The sequence below is a fragment of the Chiloscyllium plagiosum genome, chromosome 4, assembly GCF_004010195.1.
Source record: "Chiloscyllium plagiosum isolate BGI_BamShark_2017 chromosome 4, ASM401019v2, whole genome shotgun sequence".
Classification (NCBI taxonomy): Eukaryota; Metazoa; Chordata; class Chondrichthyes; order Orectolobiformes; family Hemiscylliidae; genus Chiloscyllium; species Chiloscyllium plagiosum.
Genome location: NC_057713.1, coordinates 123,674,678 through 123,700,228, shown reverse-complemented (window position 1 = coordinate 123,700,228; position 25,551 = coordinate 123,674,678). Strand labels below are relative to the sequence as shown.

The 25,551-nt window shown below is 40.1% G+C and overlaps 1 protein-coding gene across 6 annotated transcripts in view; it reads left to right on the top strand.

The window, feature by feature from the left end:
* LOC122549388 (polyamine-modulated factor 1-binding protein 1-like) overlaps nucleotides 1-25,551 on the top strand; it is a 508,658-nt gene that overhangs the window by 444,311 nt on the left and 38,796 nt on the right. For all 6 annotated transcript variants that reach the window (XM_043689125.1, XM_043689128.1, XM_043689124.1 and 3 more), the window contains 2 exons: nucleotides 4,034-4,127; nucleotides 4,786-4,856. In XM_043689125.1, the coding sequence (XP_043545060.1) occupies nucleotides 4,034-4,127; nucleotides 4,786-4,856 (165 nt within the window). The remainder of the gene's footprint in view (nucleotides 1-4,033; nucleotides 4,128-4,785; nucleotides 4,857-25,551) is intronic.

The window sequence follows — 25,551 nt, the reverse complement described above, 5'->3', positions numbered from 1 at the left end:
TGAATGACCCCTTTCTCAGAGACCATGCCCTCTGGTCCTACACTCCTGCGTCTATCCACTCAAGTCCCCTAAGAATCTTACATGTTTCAATGTGCTTCATTCTTCTGAACTCCAATGAATGCAAGCCTAAATTAAACGGGTAGCACGGTGGCTCAGGGGTTAGCACTGCTGCCTCATAGTGCCAGGGTCCCGGGTTCAATTCCCACCTCAGGCGACTCTCTGTGTGGAGTTTACACATTCTCCTCGTGTCTGTATGGGTTTCCTCCAGGTGCTCCAGTTTCCTCCTACAATCCAAAGATGTGCAGGTCAGGTGAATTGACCATGCTAAGTTGCCTATAGTGTTAGGTGCATTAGTCAGGAGTAAATAAGGGAATGGGTCTGGGTGGTTAACTCTTCAGAGAGTTGGTGTGGACGTGCTGGGCTGAAGGGCCTGTTTCCATACTGTAGGGAATCTAATCTAATCTACCCAGCATTTGCTCGTAAGAACTGCCCACAACGCCACTATATCTCTCATTTGATAAGGAAAGTGAAACTGGTCAAGGTATTCCAGATGTAGTTTGACTAGTGCCTTATATAGCTTTAGCAAGACACCCACATTTTGTACTCTATTCCCTTTGAAATAGATTTTTTATTTGGATTCCTTATTACTTGCTGAACTTGGATGCCTTTTTTGTGAGGACCCCCAAATCCCTAATGGTTACAGCTTTCTGTACTCTTTCCTCATTTAATTAATATTCTGCTTTTCTACTCATCCTGCCAAAGTGCAAAACTCCACATTTTCACACATTGTATCCCACCTGTAAATCTTATAGCCACTCACAAAAACAGTTTCTCTCAATTCTTGGTAATAAAAGCATCACCATTTGCCTTCCAAGCCATTTTTAAGCTATAGATGGAAATGTGTTGCTGGAAAAGCGCAGCAGGTCAGGCAGCATCTAGGGAACAGGAGAATCGACGTTTCGGGCATTAGCCCTTCTTCAGGAAAGCTAATGCCCGAAACGTCGATTCTCCTGTTCCCTAGATGCTGCCTGACCTGCTGCGCTTTTCCAGCAACACATTTCCATCTCTGATCTCCAGCATCTGCAGACCTCACTTTCTCCTCAAAGATTTTTAAGCTATATACAACTAGCAAGAATACATCCACTTTGATCATCCAAGGCCTTAATATATATTTAAGTAATTGTTCTCCAAGCACTTATTCTTGTAGCACATCATCACGAAATGTCTCCTTTATCCCAACACGCTGTCTTCTGTTAGTTAGCCAATTATCAACCCATGCTCATATAGCAACCAACAGCATAGGCTCTTTTTATATATGGTATCTTATCAAATATCTTTGGAAATCCAAATATATTACATTATCTATTCCCTTTTAATTACTTAACTTGTTACCTCCTCAAATAACTCCAATGAATTTGTCAGGCATGATTTCTGCTTCATACAGCCATGTTAACTCTGTTTGCTTATGTTATCTCTAAATGCTGTGCAATTACATCCTTTGCAGTAGACTTTAACATTTTCCCATGTTAACTAAGCAAAGTGGACTTTAGTTTCCCTTTCTTTTCTTCTTCCTTTTTGAATAAGGGCGTAACATTGGTCGTTCACTGATTTTTAGGGACTTTTTCAGAATCTACAGATATTGGTTTGCCTATTACTTTTTATTTTCCCATGGTTATTGTATTCTTTTTTCTCTCCCCTCCCACCTTTAGCTCATGGATTATTTAGGATTTTTGGAATGTCCCTAATGTTCTATATCGTAAGGATTGAATTAAAGTATTTATTGAACTTCTCTGTCATTTCCTGGTTCCTGTCCTCAGAAATTCTAAACTACCCATTCAGTTCTTGATAATCTCAATTTATGTGTGATCTATGACCCCCAGCACTGACCTCTGTGACATTCCACCAGTTATAGGTTTGCATTCTGAAAATGTTTACTTTTTCTCAACTTTATGTCTTCATTTAGTTTTACAGAATGGTTTCCCTGAAATTGTTTGTCCTTTTGTATTGCATGTCACCAGAAATATTAATCTTTATTCTAATCATAGAAGTGAATAATAATAATAGGAGTTTTTTGGTAATTGAGGCATTCCGGCTGAAAGCTTCATTCATCAGATCCAATGGGAATGATTGAGGGTGATGAAATTGATAGTTTCAGTGAAGATATTGAAATGTGGATATTGATGAATGCAGAATGGTAAACGTTATTTACATGGGCATTAGCAAAGCCTTTGACAAGGTTCTGTATGGTGGACTGATTAGTAATGTTACATTGCATGGAATTCAGGGTGAGCTTGCCAGTTGGGTACAAAACTGGCTTAATGGCAGGAGATAGAAAGTGATTATGGAGGGTTATTTTTCAGATTGGAGGCCTGTGACTAAAGGTGTTCTACATGGATTCATACTGGGTCAATTTTTGTTTGTCATTTATATTGTGAGTAAATTTGTGGACAACACTAAAATTGGGGGGAAGAGAAGAGGTTATCTAAGATTACAAAGCGATCTGGATCAATTCAGTCAATGGGCTGGAGTGGTAGGTGGAGCTTAATTTGGGTACATGTGAGGTGTTGCATTTTGGTAAAATAAACAAAGGCAAGATTTACACAATTAAAAGTAGTTGAAAAGTGTAGCGCTGGAAAAACACAGCAGGTCAGGCAGCATATGAGGAGCAGGAGAGTCAACAGACCATGCATCAGCCCTTCATCAGGAATGTGGGGAGGGGGTTAAGGGAGCTGAGAGATAAATAGGAGGGTGAGGTTATGGGTTGTTTGAGGTAGCCGGGAAAGAGAAAGGTAGACACAGGTAGGCGGTGATGGTGATAGTTCGGAGGGGAGGGTGGAGCGGATAGGTGGGAAGGAAGATGGACAGGTAGGACAGTTCAAGAGGGCGGTGCTGAGTTGGAGGGTTGGATCTGGGATGAGTTGGTGGGAGGAGAGATGAGTAAACTGTGAAGTCAACGTTGATGTTGTGTGGTTGGAGCGTCGCATGGCAGGAGATGAGGTGTTCTTCCTCCAGGAGTCAGGAGGTTTGGATTTGGTGGTGGAGGAGGCCAGGACTTGCATATCCTTGGCGGAGTGGAGTGGGAGTTGCAGTGGTCAGCCACAGGGCAGTGGATTTGTTTAGTGCCTGTGTCCCAGAGATATTCCCCGAAACGTTCTGTGAGTTGACGTCCTATCTCACCAGTGTAGGGGAGACTACATTGACAGCAACAGACACAGTAGGTGAGGTGTTTGGATATGCTGGAAAATCTCTGCCTTGGTTAATGTTGTAGAACAGAGAGACCCAGGGGTTCAGACACAAAATCTTTTGAAATTTGCATCACATGTAGATGGGATGATTAAAAAGGCTTTTAACATGCTTGCCTTCATTGTTCAGACCTTTGAGTGTAGGAGTTGGGACATTATGTTGCAGTTGTACAGAATGTTGGTGAGGCCTCTTCTGGAGTACTGTATCAGTTCTGGACTCCCTGTTGTAGAAAGGATATTATTAAGCTGGAGAGGGTGCAGAAGAGATTTACCAAAATGTCCAAAAATGGTGATTTTGAGTTAGAGAGGTTGGATAGTCTGGGACTTTCTTCATTGGAGCGTAGGAGATTGAGATGTGATCTTATCGAGATTTATAAGCTCATGTGGGTATACATAAGGTGAGTGGCAGGTGTCTTATTCTCAGGGTGAGGGATTTCAAGACTGGGAACATATTTTTAAGGTGAGAGGAGAAAGATAAAAAAAAGAGGGGCAGGTTTTTTACAGAGAGTTGTTCATGTGTGGAATGAATGTCCAGAGGAAATGGTGGATATGGGTACAGTTACAAGGTTTAAAAGACATTTAGATGTATACATGAATAAAAAGTGAGTGGAGGGATATGAAGCAAATGCTGGCAGGTAACAGTAGTTTAGTTTGGGATTATGGTCAGCATGGACTGGTTAGACTGAAGAACCTGTTTCCATGGTGTATGACTCTATGTGACTCCTAATTAAATCACTGTGATAGCACCATTTATAAAAAGTCCAATTCAATTTCAAACTATCATTTCACAGACTTTTACAGGAAACCATTGATAGTTTAAGTCAAGAATTGAAGAAAATAAAAACGGAATTAGAAGAAAAGAAAAATGATACAGAACAAATCTGGGTATGCTAAATAAATCCTGCTATTCTCTTTGTGTTGTTTGCTTTCATACAGTTATACTTGCAACTGGTTTTGTGGTACTAAAAAACTACATTAATCTATGTACTTGTCATCTGTTCAGTCCTGTTCAAAGCTTCTTGACTTATGGGTGGCATGGTGGCTCAGTGATTAGCACTGCTGCCCTGCCTTACAGTACCAGGAACCTGGGTTTGATCCCAGCCTCGGGCAACTGTCTTGTGTAGTTTGCGCGTTCTCCCCATATCTGTGTGAGTTTCCTCTCACAATTCAAAGATGTGCAGGTCAGGTGAATTGGCCATGCTAAATTGCCTATAGTGTTAAGTGCATTAGTCAGAGGGAAATGGGTCTGGGTGGGTTAGTCTTCAGAGGGTCAGTGTGGACTTGTTGGGCTGAAGGGCCTGTTTCCACACTGGAGTCAATCTAATCTTATTAGTAACTCCAGTGTAATTCTTACATTTCACTTGAATAAACATGTCTATTGCTTAACTAGTCATAGCTGATATATATAGATAGTCAAGGAAATTCCATTCTTTCATCAGTAATTTAACAAAGTTATGTGTTGATAAATCAACATTACTGAAATTCTGTAACTACTGCTTTTGCCCTTATATGCAAACTCAAAACGTTATTGTCTATTAAATAGGCATTACAGAATCATTCTGCCAATCAGCAGATACTGCTCAATCAACTCAGAGGTCTTCTGGAAGATCAAGAGTAAGTACTTGTATCATTTGCATGTCTTCTACTACATCACAGCTGTTCACATGAAATCCTTTCTTAGCATACTGACAGTTTATTTGCTACAATGATATTGTAGTCATTTGGTATTCCAGAACTCATGTTGCTAATAAACACACATTTTGTTGAAGCCTTTCATCTTGCACTCAGAAGGATATAAAGGGGAACCAATGGGTGTAATACATTTGGACATCCAAAAGGCTTTTGACAAGATATGATACATAGATAACTGCTGAGGGTGTCGGAGAATAGAGGATTGGGAAGATAATAGAAGACACAACGTTGAGCAAAGGGGGGCATTTTCAGGATGCCAACCTGTAACTGGTGGAATGTCACAGAGGTCAGTGTTGTTTGCCATCCATATTATAACATACATGAGAGAAATGAATATACAATAGCCAAGTTTGCAGATAACACAAAAATAGTTGAATCAGAGGTTGGGTGTTGAAGCCTGAACACATTTAGGCTGACATTTCAGTGCAATACTAAATACTTATTGGGAGTGGTCCAAATCTTGTCTACCAGCATGGATAAATGCCAAAGATCTGCTGGAACTTTTTGGACAAGTGAAGAATTGTTTTATGAGATCCTTGAGGGCAGCAGGACAGAGTAGCTAGGTGGCTAAGAAGATAGATGGGATATTTGCCTTTTGTAGTCAAGGCATGGAACACAAGAGCAAGGAGGTTATGCTGGAGCTATGTGTAACATTAATTAGGCCACAGCTGGAGTACTGTGTTCAGTTCTGGTCACAACACTGTGGGAAGGGTGCGATTACATTCAAGAGGTACAGAAGAGATTCACCAGGATGTTGCTTGAGCTGAAATGATTAATCTATAAAGATACTAAACAGGCTGTGGTTGTTTTCCTTAGAGCAAAGATGTCTGGGGTGATCTGAAGTCTAAGATATGAGGGTCATTGATAGGGGAAATTGGGAGAAACTTTCAATAGGAACAGGAATAGGAAATTTCACCCCCTTGAGCCTGTTCTGCCCTTTTCTCTTTAATAAAGGCGTCAAAAACCAGAGGCACAGTTTTAAGGTAAGGAGCAGGAGATTTAAAGGGGATTTCATCCAGAGCATATATGGAGTTCTCTGCCTAAACAGGTAATAGAGGAGGGAACCCTCAAGACATTTAAGAAGTGTTTAGATATGTACTTGAAATTCCATAGCATACAGAATATAGGCCATGTGTTGGAAAATGGAATTGACAAACATAGATGCTTGAATACTGGTGTGGGCACGATGAGATGAACAACCATTTTTCCTTGCTGTAAAACTTTCTTCTTCTCTGTCTATGACAAAAGCACAAAACTCTCCCAATGTTCTGATTAGAAATCTTCTTTCAGCCAAAGCTGCCAAGATTTTTTAGTCATTCATTTATTCATATCCTATTTGTAGGTTGTTTCTTTGCCATCTTCAATTCAATTTTGGTTCAGTTGCTTGTTGCACAGTCACTTTAATAATTTTTTTTGGCACATTTGCTATGCTCAGTGAAGTATGTTGCTCATATTCCCTTTCTTAGTTTCAGAAAATAAATGTTTTGAAAAAACCGTGGATGTTCATTTGTTGTATTGGCCATGATAAAGTTCTGATGCAATGTTTAGTGTACAAGGATGCTCACATGGAGTATTAGGGGAGACTCTAAAGTTTGACCAGCTGGAGTAGATGGTGCAAGGGATCCTGGTGGTGGGCACAAAAGCATGTCAACCTAATTGATAGACTTGATTCCCAGTCAGGCAGGAAAACAGGAGAAGAGTTATGGCACTGCAGCTCCATTGAATCCACTAGGTATTTAGTAATACATCTACCTCCTGGATCAAGCAAGCTTTATGGTTATGGGTTTGCTGAAATCCAACTGCATAGAGTTATTTTGGAAAATGTTAGACAAAAATGAGGCACCAGCCTCATTGTAATAGTTAAATTGGCAACCCACCTCTTAAGAGCACGTCAGTTGCCTGATATGACCACCCCGATACCATCCCCCTCTCCTTCTTTAAAACCAAAAGTGGGCAGGTTGATTTCAGGATTCATGTTTTTGACACTTCTAGCTTCTGTTTGCCTCATGAGACTGAGGTGTGTTTTGTTTTATTAAATGACAGTTTGGAAACAATGGGAGAGTCTGTGAATGGGAGGTGACCACACATTTGAGACTCTAGCACCATCAGGTTACCACCAGCAGGTCCCTTCCCAGAAACATGCAGCCTCCAGCGCTTCAGCAGACATGATAATTATTCACCCAATTCAAGTGTTGCTGAAGGAAGAGACCTTAGACTGCAGGTTCATAGTTCCTCGCAGGTAGATAGGATAGTGAAGACAGCATTTGGCATGCTTTCCTGTATTGGTCAGATCATTGAGTATAGGAGTTGGGAGGTCATGTTGCAGCTGTACAGGACATTGGTTCGGCCACTTTTGGAATATAGTGTGTGATTCTGGTCTCCTTCCTATCAGAAGAATGATGTGAAACTTGAAAGGGTTTAGAAAAAATTACAAGGATGTTGCCAAGGTTAGAGGATTTGAGCTATAGGGAGAGGCTGAATAGGCTGGGGCTCTTTTCCCTGGAGAGTCGGAGGCTGAGGGGGTGACCTTATTGAGATTTATAAAATCATGAGGGGCATGGATAGGATAAATAGACAAGGTCTTTTCCCTGGGGTGGGGGAGTCCAGAACTAGAGGGCATAGGTTTAAGGTGAGAGGGGAAAGATATAAAAAGGACCTAAGGAGCAGCTTTTTCATGCAGAGGGTAGTGCATGTATGGAATAAGCTGCCACAGGGAGTGGCGGAGGCTAGTACAATTGCAACATTTAAAGGGCATCTGGATGTGTGTATGAATAGGAAGGGTTTTGAGGGATATGGACCAAGTTCTGGCAAATGGGACAAGATTAGGTTAGGATAGCTGGTCAGCATGGGTAAGTTGGACTGGAGGGTCTGCTTCCGTGCTGTACATCTCTATGACTCTATGAGTCTAAGTCTGAGATCCCTGCTAACCTACAATTTCTCCTCATGAAATGCTGGCTCAATTTTAAAAGTCAGTTTATTTTTTCCAATCCCTTCTACAAACATCCAATCCTTATGGCCTATGCAAGCTTAATACCCTCTAAAGCATCTATGCTCATCTAATTCTGACCTCTTGGAAAGTTTCTGTGGTAATTGTTCCTCTGTGAGTGGCCCTACTTTCAGTTACATTGGCCTTTGGTCTAGAATTCCCTTCTTAAACAATTCTGCCATCCTACCTTTTTTTTTCCCTTTAAGGTCCTCTTTAAAACCTAACTGTTTGCCCAAGCTTTTGATGTTTTATCCTAATATCTCCTTATGTAGCTCCACATCCAATTTTGCTCCAGAGCAATGTTCCCTCTGAGCTGCGCATAACTGCTGGGATGCTTGTGCATGTCAATCTGCGTGCCAATAAATGGCTTCTGTTTCCAGAAGCTTCTGTTTCCAGAAGACATTGCTGTGCAGAGACCTCAGAGACATGCGCAGTGGCAAACAAAGCTATAGGGAATATTACTTCATGTAAAGTACCTTGGTGTATTTTATTACATTAAAGGTGCTGGATAAAAGTGCATTGTTGGTGTTGTTACATCTGTTGCAGATTATTTACCAGGAACATTATAGCCAGGAGAAGCAATTTCCACAAATAATGAGCAGGTCTGGCAGCATCTGTGTAGAAAAAAACAAGTTAATGTTTCGAGTCTAATATAATGTCTTTGGAACTATATTCACATGCAGTATCAGTTGCAGAAATAGGGCCAAAAATTATCAGCATTAGCTGTCCGTTCAACCAACAGCTCAGAACTGTAATTAAAATTAATTGTCTTCACAGTCTTTAGATAACCAGTTCCATACCAATCTGGACTTCACTCTGAAGTGACCTAGCAATCCACTCAGTTATATTAAACCACAGTCTCCTTCAGGCAAATACCGGTGAACAATGGACTTCCCTGTGATTTCCCTGACATTGGATAACAAAAAGATCATTGAATCGTACAGTACAGACAAGGTCCATACCACCAAAAATACACTGCTGCCCACACTAGTCCCATTTTCCTTAACAAGGCCGTTGCCTTGAATGCTGTGATACTTCACGTGCTCATGCAAGTACTTTTGAGAGGTTCTGAGATTTCCCACCTCAACTACCCTCCCATGAAATGCATCCCAAAGACCCATCGCCCTCTGGGTGAAACGGTTTTGTTTTTCAAATCCCCTCTATACCTCCTGCCTTTCACTTTAAAATGATGCCCCTTGATTAGTGACCCTTTGGCTAAGGGAAAGATGTATTATAGAAGACTTATTATCTTGTCCTGCCACATATTTGCTTCCTTCATTTACTGAACATGGAAGAATGATCAGCCCACAATATATTTTCTTGATGCTCTGATGAGGGGAAACAATCATCAGGACAATGGGCCCAATGTGAGGATGTAGAATATCAAAGTTTCCTTCCCCTTTGCAATTCACCAATTTTATTGCAATTGATTTTATTGACCTGGACATACTTCCTTTGACATTCTGGGAAACCTTGAAAATATTGGAAGCCACTTCAACCCCTCAAGGTTTGGAAATTATTGATTACCCTTCAACTACTCACTAACTGGAATTTACGGCCTAGAGTCTATACTCAATGAACCAGCAGTTGACAGGTGGTATTCCCAGTGTGATGCCCCTAATTAAAAGTGGGATTCCCATTACCGTACCCAGTAGATTAACCAAGGCACAATTAGTTTCATTGATTTTCTCTTTTTTGGATAACCAGAGGTCTAGCCTGTATAAGTAAAAGAATTTGTATTAGTACTCATAACTTAACTCTGTTACTCAAAACACCCCAAAGCAGTTTACGCACAAAGACCTATGTTTTAAGTAGATTTACTACTACTATGTTGCCAAGCACGGATACCATTTTATAAACAAGGTCATTCAAACAGCATAGTGGCAATCAATGCTTTGTTTTGCTGTTAGGGAAGAATAATGGGAGAATTGCTCGTTCTGTAAACAGTCAGATCTTTTGTTGCCTGGACCAGACGTTAAACACATAGAGGGAAAATACACTTACTCCTAGAGGGACTACACATATCCTCAGGGGCACAGACCGATATCAATACAATGGTGTTAGCCATTGATTTCACACAAAGCCATTTCTTTCCTCAGAACCTTCTGATTCAGTGTACCACAGAACATTTGAAACATTGGGCTGAGGACAGAGTTTCAATGATTCAGGTGACAGTTAAAGATTTCATCATGCAATTCAAAGAAAAGGTGATTGTGATGCCCTTCAAACATTCCTATTTCAACCAATGATAAGAAAACAATGGGTAATTCTTCAAGCAGAATTTCTGCTATACCCTCCAAACCTTCTTTTCTGAATCTTCTCCAATTTCATATTATCCCTCCTATAGCTGGATGACCAGAACCAGACAGAGGCCTCACAACATCCTGTACAATCTCAACATGACATCTCAACTCCAATACCCAATGGTCTGAGCAATGAAGGCAAGATTACTAAATGCCTTCTTAACCACCTGTCTACCTGTGATGCAACTTTCAAAGAAGTATGTACCAAACACCCATGTCTCTCTGACAACACAACCCTAGCATTAATTGTATAAGTCCTGCCCTTGTTTGGATTAGAGTGGTGCTGGAAAAGCACAGCAGTTCAGGCAGCATCCGAGGAGCAGGAAAATCTACCAAGATGTAATAGCTTGTAGTATCCAAATTAAACTCCATTTGCCACTCAACAGCCCATTGGCCCAATTGATCAAGATCTCTTTGTAATCTTAAAGTCCAAGAAATGTACAACATGGAAACAGATCCTTCAGTCCAATTCGCCTATGATAACCAGATATTCTAAATTGTTCGAGTCCCATTTGCCACCATTTGGCTCATATCCCTCTAAACAATTCCTATTCATATACCCATCCAGATGCCTTTTAAATGTTGTAATTATACTTGGCTCCACAACCTCCTCTGGCACCTCATTTCATACACTCACCACCCTCTGAATGAAATAGTTGCTCCTTAGTGCCCTTTTAAATCTTTTCCCTTTCACCTTAAACCTATGCCCTCTAGTTTTGGACTCCCCTCCCCTGGGGAAAAGACCTTGGCTCTTCACCCTATTCAGGTCCCTCATGATTATATAAACCTCTATAAGGTCACTCTGTAGTCTCCAACACTGCAGGAAAAACAACCCCAGCCTATTCAGACTGAACCTATGGCTCAAACCCTCCAACCATGGCAATATCCTTGTAAATCTTTCTGAACCCTTTTAAGTTTCACAACATCCTTCCTATAGGTGGGAGACCAGAATTGAATGCAGTATTCCAAAAATGGCCGAAACGTCTTCACTGTTGACTATACACCAATTTTGCTATCATCTGCAAACTTATTAACAATGCTTCCTAAATTCTCATCCAAATGATTTATATAAATTACAAACAAAAGTGGACCCAACACCAATCCCTGTCGAACACAGCTGGTCACAGACCTCCAGTCCCAAAAACAACTCTCCATCACCACTCTCTGTTTCCTCCTGTCAATCCAATTTTGAATCCAATTGGCAATCTTTCCCTGAATGTAGATGATACAAATCTCTCTGTTAGGGGCCCCACAATTTCTTCCCTAATTTCCCATAACATGCTGGAATACATCCTGGAGATTTATCCACTTTTTTGTTTTTTTCAGACCTCCAGCAATTCCTCTTCTGTAATGTGGACTGATTTCATCACATCAATATTTATTTCCCCAAGTTCCCATCTCCTGTTGTTCTACACATAGACACCATCGTTGATCTTTAGGGACCCCTATTCTGTCCTAGCTGACTCCATTTTTAAATAGTTTGCTTCATGTTAAAAACTTTGGGGAACATCTGAGTCATGTAATAAGGTTATATATAGACATAAAGAGATTGTTTCTGTTTCTGTTTTCTTAATATTGAATACAAGTTCACTTCTGGAATGAACTTATAACATTTCTCTAAGTCTAAAGTTTGTTTGGGACAAGCAACAGGAAATATTTGTGGAAGTAGTTTGTAAGACCCTGAGCAATCTTGAGGTCAGGTAGAATGTTAATCAGGAAGTTGGAGCTGAATACATCAAGAGTGAGATGGTGGTACAGTGATAATTTCATTGGACTAGTTTCCAGAGATCCAGACTAATGCTGTGGGGGCACAGTTTCAAATCCTACTAAGTCACCTGGTGAAATTTGAATTCAGCTGTTACATCTGGAATATAAAGAATGTAAGGATGTTATGCATTTACTTATACAAGGCACTGGTGAGATCGCATCTCAAATATTATGTGCAGTTTTGATATCTTTATTTAGTAGTAGAAGCAGTAGAAGCCGTTCAAAGAATATTTACTAGATTGGTACCTGGAATGATTGGGAGAAAGTGAGGTCTACAGATGCTGGAGATCAGAGTCGAGAGTTTGATTTCTGATGAAGGGCTTATGCCCGAAACGTTGATTCTCCTGCTCCCCTGATGCTGCCTGACCTACTGTCCTTTTCCAGCACCAAACTCTTGGATCTGGAATGAATGGGTTATTTTAAGCAAAAAGACTAACTGGGCTTGTTCCCACTGGAATTTAGAAGAGTGAGGGGTTACTTGAATGAAATATATAAGATCCTGAACAGTTCTGACAAGTTGGAAATGGATAGGATATTTCCTCTTATTGAGCTAGGTGGCACTGCTTTTTTAAATTTGGGATTGCCCTTTGGAACAGAAATTGGGGATTTATTTTTGTGGACCTTTGGAACTAACAGGGTCAGAAGACCATGGAAATAGGGTCATTGAATACTTTTAAGGAAGAGATATAAATTCTTGTTAGGCAATGAAATCATCTGCAGACCTCACTTTCTCCAATGAAATCAAAGGTTATTGGGATAATTGGAAAGTGGAATTCAAAATACAATCAGATCAGCCACGATCTTATTGAGAACAGGTACAGGCTTGAGGAGCCAAATGGCCAACTTCTGCCCCGAACCCTTTTGTTCATATGTTCATAAATCTGAGCATTTTAAAATTCAAACAAGGTGACCAAGAAATTAATAAAGAAAAAACATCAGAACCAACTTATCAGACAGCTAAATGATAGTAAATTTTTCTATATGTGCGAAAAGCAACCGATTTGTGAAAGTAAGTAGGATCTCTAAGAAACAGTGGCAGCTTTGACAAAGGGTCAGTTAGACTCGAAACGTCAGCTCTTTTCTCTCCTTACAGATGCTGCCAGATCTGCTGAGATTTTCCAGCATTTTCTCTTTTGGTGGCAGGAAATTGTAATTGGCAATGCACAAAATGACAGAGACGTTAAAGGAGTATTTTCTAATCCCCTTCATCGAAGACAGTACAAAGAAAATCCTGAAATATGGAAAACCAAAGATCCAGTGAGACAGCTGGATATTTTTATAAAAAGTATCACAGATCAAGTGTATAGCTAAAGACCATAAATTCAGAAAACTGAGGATGTTCTACAAGCAGAATAGACAGTGTAAACTTTGGATGTGAGTTTCAGACTAACTGGTCTATAATTCCCTGGATTTCCTCTTCCACCCTTCTTAAAGAGCAGAGTGACATGTGTAATTTTCCAATCCAGAGGGGTCAGTCCTGTATCTAGGAAACTCTGATCGATTATAGTTTCGGCATCTATAATGTGCTCCCCTACTTCCTTTAACACCCTCAGATGGAAGCCGTCAGGACCTGGGGATTTGTCAGTCTTTAAATCTATTAATTTCCTCATTACTGATATTTTACTTGCATTAATTTTATTCAGTCCCTGTTACCAATCCATTATTAATTTCCTTGAGACCTCTGGCATGCTATCCTCCTTCCATATGTTTCCTTTCATAATCCCTGTTAGTAGCTCTTATCAGCTGTTTTGTGGCCCCTCGTTGGTCTTTGTATCTTTCCCATTCAGCAGGATCCATGCTGTTTTTGTGTTTTTATAAGCCCTTTATTTTCATTTTTTACTGTCCCTTATATCTTTAGTTGTCCATGGCTGTTTTTTTATTCAGTGAAGTGGATCACTTACTTCTTTGGGTTGCAAGCTAATTTTGTATTATGTTAAGTACTTATTTCAACATTCTCCACTTTTCTTCCATTGTCTTACCCTTTAGCAGGTTCTCCCAGTTTACTGTGGACAGCCTCTGTCTCATTTCATTAATGTCAGCCTTACCTAAAGCTGAAACTTTAGTAGCTGATTCATGCTTTTCACTGTCAAACGTTATATTGAACTGATCATGTTATGATCACTATTTGATAAATGTTCACACACAATTAGGTTACTAATTAAATCCCGCTCATTATTCCTTGCTAAATGCAATTTTGTTTGTCCCTTTGTTGCATCCAGGACATATTGCTGTAGAAAACTATTCCAGACATATTCCAGGTGTCTGCCTCTCCCAATCTATGTTAAAATTAAAATCCACCATTAATACTACACTTTGCTCCTTTCTTGCCTAATTCCTGCATTTGTACAATCTAGCACTTCAGCAATGCCACCAGGAGGTGTGGACACAACACGTAGAGCCTTTACTGTTCCTCAGTTCTACCCAAACGGTCTCATCATATCCTCTCTCACCATTGAAGTAATTTTGTTTCTCCTCAGGAAGGCTACTCCACCTCTTCTGCCACTTCCTCTGTCCATCCGATAAACCTTACAACCTGAATAATGAGTTCCCAATCCTAACCATCCTGCAGCCATGTTTCAGTAATAACTACTATATAATAATCTCCAAATTGAATTTGTACCTGCAGCTCATTAAATTTATTCCTTACAGATTGTGCATTCTTATTTGGGCCTTACACTGTGACATGTCTGTCAGCACTGATGCTTAATTCATCTGTTTATTGTTTCTCTCTTCTGGTTTAATCAACACACTTCTTATTATTTTGCCATTATCTGCCATACCTGAGGTATGATTCCCCTGACTGTTTATCTACTCCCTGTCATGTTACTTGATTTTGAAATAATATTGACTTTTCCCAAGCCCTTCCTTCTTTTTACTATTTTAAAGGCCTCGTGGCCACCCTATTTAGCCTTTGCACAAGGACAGTGGTCCCAGGTCCCAGATTGGCTCAGATGGAGCCTGTCCCAAAGGTGCAGTTCCTTTTTGTCCTAATTCTGATGCCACTGTCTCATGAAATCAAACTTCTTTTTCCCACACCACTCATTTACTTCCCTAATTTTCTTATCTCTGTGCCAATTGACAGGTGACAGGTAATAATCAAAACATTATGTTCCTAATTCCTGATATTCTGCAAACAGGACATTTTGCCTACTCTTAGCTATGTTATTGGTCCCAACATGGACCACAACAACTGGATCTTCCCTCTTGGCTCTCCAATATCCTTACAAGCTGGTTCACGATGTCCCTTACCTAGGCACTAGGCAGACAGCACACTATGAGGGACTCTCAAACCTGCATATAAAGCATTATCTAGTTATAGAATCCATTACCAGGAACCTCATAGCTGTTGGACAAGGTGAAGAATTGAGGTTTCTCCAATGTTAAATTGAGGATTTCTCTACGTGCCTGACTTGTAGTCACACCCTTCTGTCCCTGACCACTGGCCATTAAGTTTGTATTATTTTCCCTAAGGAAACATATATGTGCCAACTAGACTGATTCCTAGTGTGAGGGACTTGTTTATGAACAGATTGAGAAGATTGTGGGTGGCACAGTGGTTAGCACTGCTGCCTCACATCGCCAGAGACCTGGGTTCAATTCCCATCTCAGGCGACTGACTGTGTGGAGTTTGCACATTCTCCCCGTGTCTGCGTGGGTTTGCTCCAGTTTCCTTCCACAGTCCAAAAATGTGCAGATTAGGTGAATTGGCCATGCTAAATTGCCCATTGTGTTAGGTGAAGGGGTAAATGTAGGGGGGTGGATTGGTCTTCGGCGGCTCAGTGTGGACTTGTTGGGCCGAAGGGCCTGGTTCCACGCTGTAAGTAATCTAATCTACTCAGTTAGCTGAAAAACAAGGTTTATATTCCTTTGAGATTGGAAGAATAAGACATGATCTCAGTTAAACATTTAACATTGAATTACGCTGGGAGGATGTTTCCCCTGGATGTGTGTCTAGAACTAGAGATTACAGTCTCAAAATGAGGGATTAGTGATTTAGAATGTGATGAAGAGAGTTTTGTTTTTTCCAATCATTGCTTTTTGAATGGTTTGGATTCTGTACTCTGGAGGACTGGATGGTCTATCATTGAAAATATTCAAGAAAGAGATTGATAGACTTCTGAATACTGCATGAATAAAGAGATAAGGGGAATGTGGGAAGATGGAATTGAGGTAGGCATTCAGCCATACTATTATTGAATGGTGGAACAGTCTTGAAGGACCAAAAGGTCTACTCCTGTTCTTATTTCCTATGTTCCTATGTAAAGAGGTAGAAGCTGGCAATGGACAACACTTAAAGTTCAAATGTGAGTATCGTTTTACTAAGGCTTAAACTTTGCAACCTTTCCATTATTAAGTATTGATAAACCGTTCACTGCCTGACCAGGTACGGTCAGGGCAACGACTCATAGAATTGTGTGCAGCTGAACACCAGAAATTCCAGCCTTATTGATGACGAATCCTTTTGGTTTCTTTAATGGCCAGATTGACTGGTTTGTTCTCAACAGTGATTTAAAATATTGTAAATCTCCTGGTTTACAGATTACTGAGACGGCCATGATAACAGAATCAATTAAATCCTTTCCTTACGTACACAGTTCTAGCAATCTTACTTTTGTGACTGTTAAACGTCTTAAATCTCCTTGTAGGATTGTGTCACCAGAGGGTATATCATAGATACAGCAAATACTTTACATGATAAATCCATCTCTGACACTAAAGGCAGGAGTGTGCCAAAAATTAGGGAATCAGTGACTACCAAGCAATTTCAGAAACAATCAGGTCATGCAGGGGTGACCTGAAATGATTTCACTCACTTATCGATTTTCTGTTTTGAATACTGGTGAGGGAGATGTTTCCTCAGAGGAATGCAACTAGAGCCAAGGGTGGGTAAGCTGTACAGGAGGGAAGGAGAAGGAGTGGAAGGGTATTTGTGATAGGGCATTCGTCAATGAGGATAATAGACAGGCATTTCGGCAGCTATAGACATGCCTCCAGAATGGCATGTCACCAGAGTCAAGGCTGAGACAGAATGATTGCAAGAAAACAAACAACCCTAATTATTATAACAAGCCTATCCCCTAACATGTGGAAAGATGGATTATTGATTACTAGTAAGCAAACTTAAACTATACTCCTTTTTCAATCCAAACACGCACACCTTCATTCACAATTCATCTGGGCTGGGTGGGGGGGGAGGTGAGCTGCCAGTGGTGTACATTGGTACCAAAGCAAGACCTCAAAAGCTGTTATGTCAGAATTACTACCAGTCCCATGTGCTAGTCTGCATCGCGACAAATGAACTGAAGGACTGAACATATGTGACTGAGAACTAGTGTAAGAAGGAGAGCATCAGATTTCTGAGGCATTGGGGTACAGGAGGTTGATATTAAATATTATTATTATGAAATAAAGAGGGTTCAGAAAAGATTTACCAGGATACTGGGACATTTTTCACTGGAGCATGAGAGGTTGAGGGGTGAACTTATAAATGTGTATAAGATCATGAGGGGCATAGATAAGGTGAATAGCAAGGGCCTTTTCCCTAGAATGGGGGGAACTACAGTGCATATTTTTAAGGGGGGAGGGGAAAGTTTTAAAAAGGAGATGAGGAACAACTTTTTTTACACAGAGTGTGTGTATGGAATGAAGTGCTAGAAGAAGTGGTGGATGCAGGTATAGTTACAACATTTAGAAGTCATTTGGATAAATACATTAATAGGGAAGATTTAGAGTGATATGGGTCAAATACAGGCAACTGGGACTAGTTTGGTTTGGGAACATGGTCGGCATGGACTAATTGAACAACAGGGTCTGTATGACTCCGTGACAGATAACTACCACTACTAGGTCGTTCCCTATTTAACAAGGTAACCCAATTTAATTGAACATCGCTAATTCTATGTTAGAGCCTGACTCTTAATCTGTATTTAAAAATGAAAAAAAGATTTACCAGAACACTCACCGTGAACCAAATTCACCGCTCACTCTGCTCACATTTCAATCAGGCATTATCTCCTGACTGTCCTTTATTGACAATAACAAATCAGGCAATGTGATGAATTGGGGTTTTCAACAGGCTTTTGATAAAGTCCCTCACAGGAGGTTAGTAAACAAAATTGGAGTTCATGGGATTTGAGTAATGTACGAATATGGATTGAAAATTGATTAACTGATAAAAACAGGTAAATAAATGGGTCATTGTCAAAATGACAGGCTATTACGATTGGGATACCACAAAGATTTGTGCTTGGGCAACAGCTGTTCATAATATATGAATAATTGGATGTGGGATCAGTTGTAGTATTTTTAAATTTGCTGATGGCACAAAACTAGGAATGGTGCAATGTTTTATGAAGGGAGATTAAAGAAATTGGCTCATATACTCCACAATTTCGAAGAATGAGAGGTGACCTCCTCGAAACTTATAGGATTTTGATAGAGTGTGATAGGATGAATGTAAATCGGATGTTTCCATGATTGGTGAATCTAGAATAATTTCAGAGTAGTCTGTTCAAGACTGAGATGAGGAGGATTTGTTTCCTCTTAAAGGTGATTAATTTAGCAATTCACTGTTGTAAAAGGCTGGCGAAGTTCAGTTATTGAACAATTTTTTGAAAACTTATGACATCAATTGATATGGAAATAGCACAGGCAAATGACATGAAGGCAGATGATCAGCCATTATCTGATTGAATGGTGAAGCAGACTTGATGGGCTAAGTATAGCCCTTTTTCCTACGTAGCTGCATTCCTATAAGGGCAGGTTTGGAATTTCCTAATCTTGCAATGAAGGTAACCTTCAATAGGACAGAGAAGAAAATGTTAGAGTGAGTGGAATAATGGGTCAGGATTTCAGATAGAGGGCAATTCCCTTTAATGCTGATTTGGACAACTCATTTGTGGCCCTTGGAAAGAAGATAAAAATGGATTTGGGGATCTATGAGGATGGAGATCCAACATTATAATCCTAGGATTATTCAGTGGGCAGAAACACCTATGGTGGCAAGCTGCTAAATCGTGTTGCAGCATTGGCTAGCTGTCTGGGGAGTTGCTAAACTTTAGATTAGATTGGATTCCCTACAGTGTGGAAACAGGCCCTTTGGCCCTACCAGTCCACACCAACCCTCTGAAGAGTAGCCTACACAGACCCATTTCCCTCCGACTAATGCACCTAACACTATGGGCAATGTAATATGGCCAATTCACCTAACCTGCACATCTTTGGACTGTGGGAGGAAACCAGAGCACCCAGAGGAAACCCATGCAGACACAGGGAGAATGTGCAAACTCCATACAGACAATTGCCTGAGACTGGAATCAAACCTGGGACCCTGGTGTTGTGAGGCAGCAGTGCTAACCACTGAGCCACCATGCCACCCTGTGGAGTGTTTTGAAGTGGCCCTACAACTGAGAGATACAAGACTATCCAGTGTATACGTGCTCTCTCACACATCCGCAATTCTTTGAAAAACATTGGCAAATATGAAGACAATCAGAAGCAACCTTATCTGTTTCATCTTAGTTCTGTTTTGACTCATGACTTACTAAGGACTGAAGAGAGGCATTGTATAATGACAGTAAAAAATATTGAGTATTGCATCAGGTATCTAAGATGTAAGAGCAAAAAAAGACAACAGTGAGCCAAAAAAAAATGTTTACTTTGTGATGATTTGGAGATGCTGGTGTTGGACTGGGGTGTACAAAGTTAAAAATCACACAACACCAGGCTATAGTCCAACAGGTTTAATTGGAAGCACACTAGCTTTCGGAGCAATGCTCCTATCACCTGATGAAGGTTACAGGAACAATATGAAGTAAGTGGAAATGTTCGAAAATTTCAAAAATACACCTTTTGGTGCATAATTATTAATTGGTTCTTATGACAATTAAAATTCTGAATCGAAAATCAAGATGGATTTTTTAAAAAATGCAAACATCCTATGTAATGGTTATCCTACCAATTTTATGATCAGAAATACCCACTTTATACAGAAAATTGGAATATTCTTGATTGAAAAATCTACTCTGATGTCTGCAGAAAGACAACCTTCCTTCACTCAGAACAGAAGTTACTGATTGACCTTCAGAATACGTCTGAATCAGACAGGATGGAATGAATTAACTATATTCCTTCATATTCATGGACCTCAAAACTGCTGTTTTCAGTAGCAATCTTTTCTAGACAGAGTTTGATTTATCAAATAGATAGCTGTTCCTGATTGCATATTTAGTCCTGATAACTAAATAGTTGAAAGGCCAGTCAAGTAAACTAGATTTGTCCATTGTTTTCTGTGATAATAACTGTTTCTCATCATGAATGACTCATACCGTAGTGAATAAAAATGTTTTAATTTCTGGTACACAAGTAATTCTGTTTCTTTTGTCAAAAATATTTTTCACTTAAACATCTGTGTGACATCTGCTTATAGACCAGTTGAATTATCATGTGCAGTCTACTGCTTTTGCATTTTAAGTAGAGTTGAATTAGGCTCCAGCTGGCTTTTGTTTCCTAAAAAGGGCTTTCCTGATGTACTTAACAGTCCAATCTAGCTTACCAGCCTATGATTTGAATTATCTGTGTAAATTTCTTCTCTGTTTGAACCTGCTGCCACATGTGACAAAGATTTTAGCTTGAAAGGAATGTTTGTTGGTGGGGGAGATTCCAACATGCCAAGAAATATTAGCCAGTTACAAGTACTTGTCATCAATTTCTCTTTCAAATAAATTCTCTCGGAGTCTTCTGTCCTGGAGACAATCCCAAAAGCCTCAATGCAATGTAGCCTCTGAATCTTCTCAGAATAATTTTGACTTAATTCTAGTAAATACATTCTTGAAAGACCACTTTACTTATTTTTAACGTTGATTTCACCATACTAACAAAATTTGCAGATCCTTGTTTCATTTTCCACAAGAGAAAATGTACTTGTTAGCATTCTTATCTCTGAACAAAGGTTATTAAGTTAGGTATCATCACTGATCCCATTTTATTATATCCTCTCCAATAGAAACATTCTTTCTCAGGAAAGCATCATTCCACAAAGGATATTACATTTGTTTTGTGGCTGTTATAATAAGAGATGAAATGCAGCTGTATGGATCACTGAGCAAGCTTTCTCAAACAGCCTTGAAACTATTTAAATAAAATAAGGAAGACAGAACCTGAACTCCTTTTAAACAGAATTCTGTTGTCCTTGGTTTATTTAGAAACGGTTTCTAATTTTAATCTTTGTCATAACCTTTCCTAGCCCCTATAGTGTAGTATCATTCCAAACATAAAACTAAAAATCAAAATATTTCTTTCCCTTGCTAATGTTAAATCAAACAATATTTGTTTTCAATTCCGTTACACCACATAATCAAGAATATATCTGTCGGCTACTAAGATGCAGCAGATGACCTTTATGGTTACAAAGTCAAATTATTAAGAAAGTACCTCCATTTTAATCAAAGTTTAATTATTTACTAAGAATCATTAATTGCACTTCATGGTCCAAGTCAGAATCAAAAATGCCCCTTTTTGAAATCTAATTGTATAATAATTCTTCCCTTATATACATTGCAAAAGATTAGCTTTCATGTTTCTTTAGATTAATTTTTTTGTATGGTACAGGGGGCAGTCAACCACAAGAAATATTCTCAGTTTAAAGTTCTTTGTGATTAAGCTTAAAATGAAGACTGAAGGAGGCAGAGGTGGATTGAAAATGAAGGCAAAAATAAGCAGGACACATCAATTTAATGGCTGGACTTTTCCCCATAAATTTCCTTTGAGTGCTAATTCCACTACCTGGCAAATGAGCAGAAATTCAGGAAGCCACTGCCAGGAATTTGCACGATTGGTCTGTGACAATCACGAAATGTTGCAGATGGGGGCCTTGTTTGGGCAGGACACTGGGAAGGTTGAGTCCTGAAATAAAGAAAGCTGAACCTTGGCTTTGAGGCTCAGCGGAAAGAACTTGTTTCTTCTGGCCCATCCAGACAACTGAAACAAAATATAAAAACTTGCCTGCTGAGGCCTCTGCTGCAGTCAATCTAGCTCCTGGTTCAGCCTGATGGAGCTTTCTCATTCAGGCGTCTGACTTAACTAGCTGATCCAGTTACAATGGCATAATTGAACCCAAATCTGCATTTTTACAGAAAGTCTCACTAGCTTGGATCAGGGGTTTCCACTACCTCCCTGTGTGTGCATGGACTCCCTCCAGGTGTTCTGATGCCCTCCTATAGTCCAAATTTGTGCAGGTTAGGTGGGTTGGCCATGCTAAATTTCCCATAGTGCAGGTTAGATTAGCCATGGGAAATGCAGAGTTAAAGGGATAGGGTAATGGTCTGAGTGAGATGCTCTTCAGAGGGGTGGTGTGGACTCAATGGGGCGAATGGCCTGCTTCCATGTTATTGGGATTCAATGAGGATTCTGTAATTCTAATTTGCCAAACTGGGCAAATTAACACCATGTCATGATATAAGACACTGGGATCGGAGGGTAAGGCATTGCTATTATTCTGTTTGGGGGAGTTACAGTTGGAGCCAGAAAGTGTCATTGATCAAAAATGTGGATTCAGTTTTGCACCTTTAAAGTTTTGAGTATAACACACACTTCCTGTAACGGTCATATCTACTGATAATGTTCTTTTGTTTCTGTTGTACCATTGTGCAAGAGGACATTTCCTCTTCTGAGTAAATCTAGAACTAATGTCAACATTTAAAAATAAGGAGTCACCCAGCTAAGACAGGGGTGAGGAATTCTTTTTCCTTAAATGGGATTTTGAGTCTTTAGAATTCCCTTCCTCAAAAGACAGGGGGTGCAGAGTTTTAAATATTTTTCAGACAGGGATAAATAGATTCTTGATTCAAAGCAATGAAAGATTCTTGGGGGATTTCAAGAATGTAAAATTGAGGTTAAAATAAAATCAGCTCTGATCTTATTGACTGATGGAGCAGGCTTGGAGGGCTGAGTTGACTGCTCTTGTTCCTTGCTTATTTATTTATGTTCTTCATCATATGCATTTTTTGAAATCTTCATGCAACTATGTCCTTCCATAAGGTCCTTCAAAGACTGTTCTCCCCAATTACCTTAACCAATTAAAAGACAACAACTGAAAATATTAAAGATATTTTTGTGTGGTTTGATATAAAATTTGCTTTTATAGCAGCGGGGGCTGCTATTTTTGTTTTGCTGGTATCTTTTGCATTCATTCTTTTTCATTCGTAACACTATGAGAACAACTGATGGATAGACCTTTGTCATGCTTCCTCGAATTGCAGCAGATCTGTGAGAACTGCAAGTGGAAGTGCATAGGTTTCAGGAAGGGATGCTTCACCCCTTTAGGCATCATTCCCCTTTAGGCCCATGTTATGCCATCACAGAAGATAATGTCCCACTTGGACTGTTCCATGTGTTTCTGCATCACTGCATTTTTTGAGAAGACAGAAGCTTAGGGCATGTACTCATAGACTCATAGAGTCATAGAGTTGTACAGCAAGGAAACAGACCCTTTAGTCCAACCCGTCCATGCCGACCAGCTATCCCAACCCAATCTAGTCCCATCTGCCAGCATCTGGCCCATACCCCTCCAAACCCTTCCTCTTCATATACCCATCCAGATGCCTTTTAAATGTTGCAATTGTACCACCCCCCACCACTTCCTCTGGCAGCTCATTCCATACATTTACCACCCTCTACATGAAAACATTGCCCCTTAGGTCTCTTTTATATCTTTCCCCTCTCACCTTAGACCTATGCCCTCTAGTTCTGGACTCCCCCACCCCAGGGAAAAGACTTTGTCTATTTATCCTATCCATGCCCCTCATGATTTTATAAACCTCTATAAGGTCACCTCTGAGCCTTCAACACTCCAGGGAAAACAACCCCAGCCTGTTCAGCCTCTCCCTTTGGCTCAAATCCTCCAACCCCAGCAACATCCTTGTAGATCTTTTCTGAACCCTTTCAAGTTTCACTACATCTTTCCGATTGGAAGGAGACCAGAATTGCACGCAATATTCCAAAAGTGGCCTAACCAATGTCCTGTACAGCCACAACATGACCTCCCAACTCCTGTACTCAATACTCTTGATTAATAAAGGAAAGCTTACCAATCACCTTCTTCGCAATCCTATCTACCTGCAACTCCACTCTCAAACCTGAAGGATTACCTTCAAACCTGACAATAATCCTTCACATGCATTTTTGTAATCCTGACTTTATGTAAGCTGGCCCAAGAAGCTGTCAACGTAGTTTTGGAATGAAGTAGCTGTCAGCAGACCCCATCAAAATTACCACAATAGCCCTGACTTAGTAGCCTTCAACTTGTTTGTGAGGTTATTGCAGGTACAAATATCAAGACTGATTGTTCTAGAGACTGTGTACGGTGGGCAACGGGAAACAATGAGGTATTGAGTGAATGTGCCTTGCTCCTTTGACTCCTTGAATGGAGTACTCAAAGAATAGCAAGGCACAAGGAAGCTCAGAAGTACAGAGGGGCCTTAAGGTGTCTGTTCACAGATTCCTGAAGTGGCTAGACAGTTAATAGTGCAGTAAAGAAGGCATGCAGGATACTTGCCTTTATCAGTGGAGGCATGGATTATAATAGCAGGATGGTTTTGTTGGAACTGTACAGAATTTTGGTTTGACCACAACTGGAGTACTGTATGCAGTTCTGTTAACCATCCTACGGGAAGGATGTGATTGCACTGGAAGGGGTGCAGAGGGGATTCACCAGAATGTTGCCTGGCATGGAGCATTTCAGTTATTAAGAGAGGTTGGATAAGCTCAGATTGTTTTCTTTGGAGTGAGAAGGTGAGGGGGAACATTGAGGGGCATGGACAGGATGAATAGAAGTTATTCTCCTTAGTCTGAGAGTGAAGAAGAGGGTGTACATTTTTAAAGTGAAAAACAGGAGGCTTAGAGAGGATTTGAGGAAAACATTTTTACCCAGAGGGTGGTAGCTGCCTGGAATGCACTGCCTGGGATGGTAGTTGAGGCAGGTAACTTCATAACTTTTGAAAAGTACTTGGATGAGCCCTTAAAGTGTCACAGTACTCAAAGCTATGGACTTAGTATGGGAAGTGGGACTCGTGTCGGTAATACATTTTTGGCATTCCAGACTCGATGGGCTGAAAGTTCTCTTCTGTACTAAATGATTGTATAATTCCTGTTGAATTTAGAGATTCAAGGTGCCAATCAGCGTGCAACATTTTTTCAAGCAGTCCTTCATGAGATGAAGTCAGAATTGGATGCTATTAAAAATGTTGAGATTCTATTTAACTATGAATTGAAGGTAGATGAATAGCATTGTGCCATCACTGGATGCCCAATTACTGGAGTAGTCTCACAGTCAAGCCTCAAATTCTGCCCATTTTGAAAAATAGTTGCTTACTATTACCACTTTATATGCAGCTTTGTCAATATGGATGCTAATTGCACAGTTGACCTTCAGGTCATATAGTGCAGTTTAAACCTTGCATTAACTGCAGTGACTTGCAGGTTTCATCTGTGACCTATGAAGTAACTCCCATTGTTCACCTTGCCAAATATGTGACACTCACTCTGTGTCCATTCTTCACTTCCC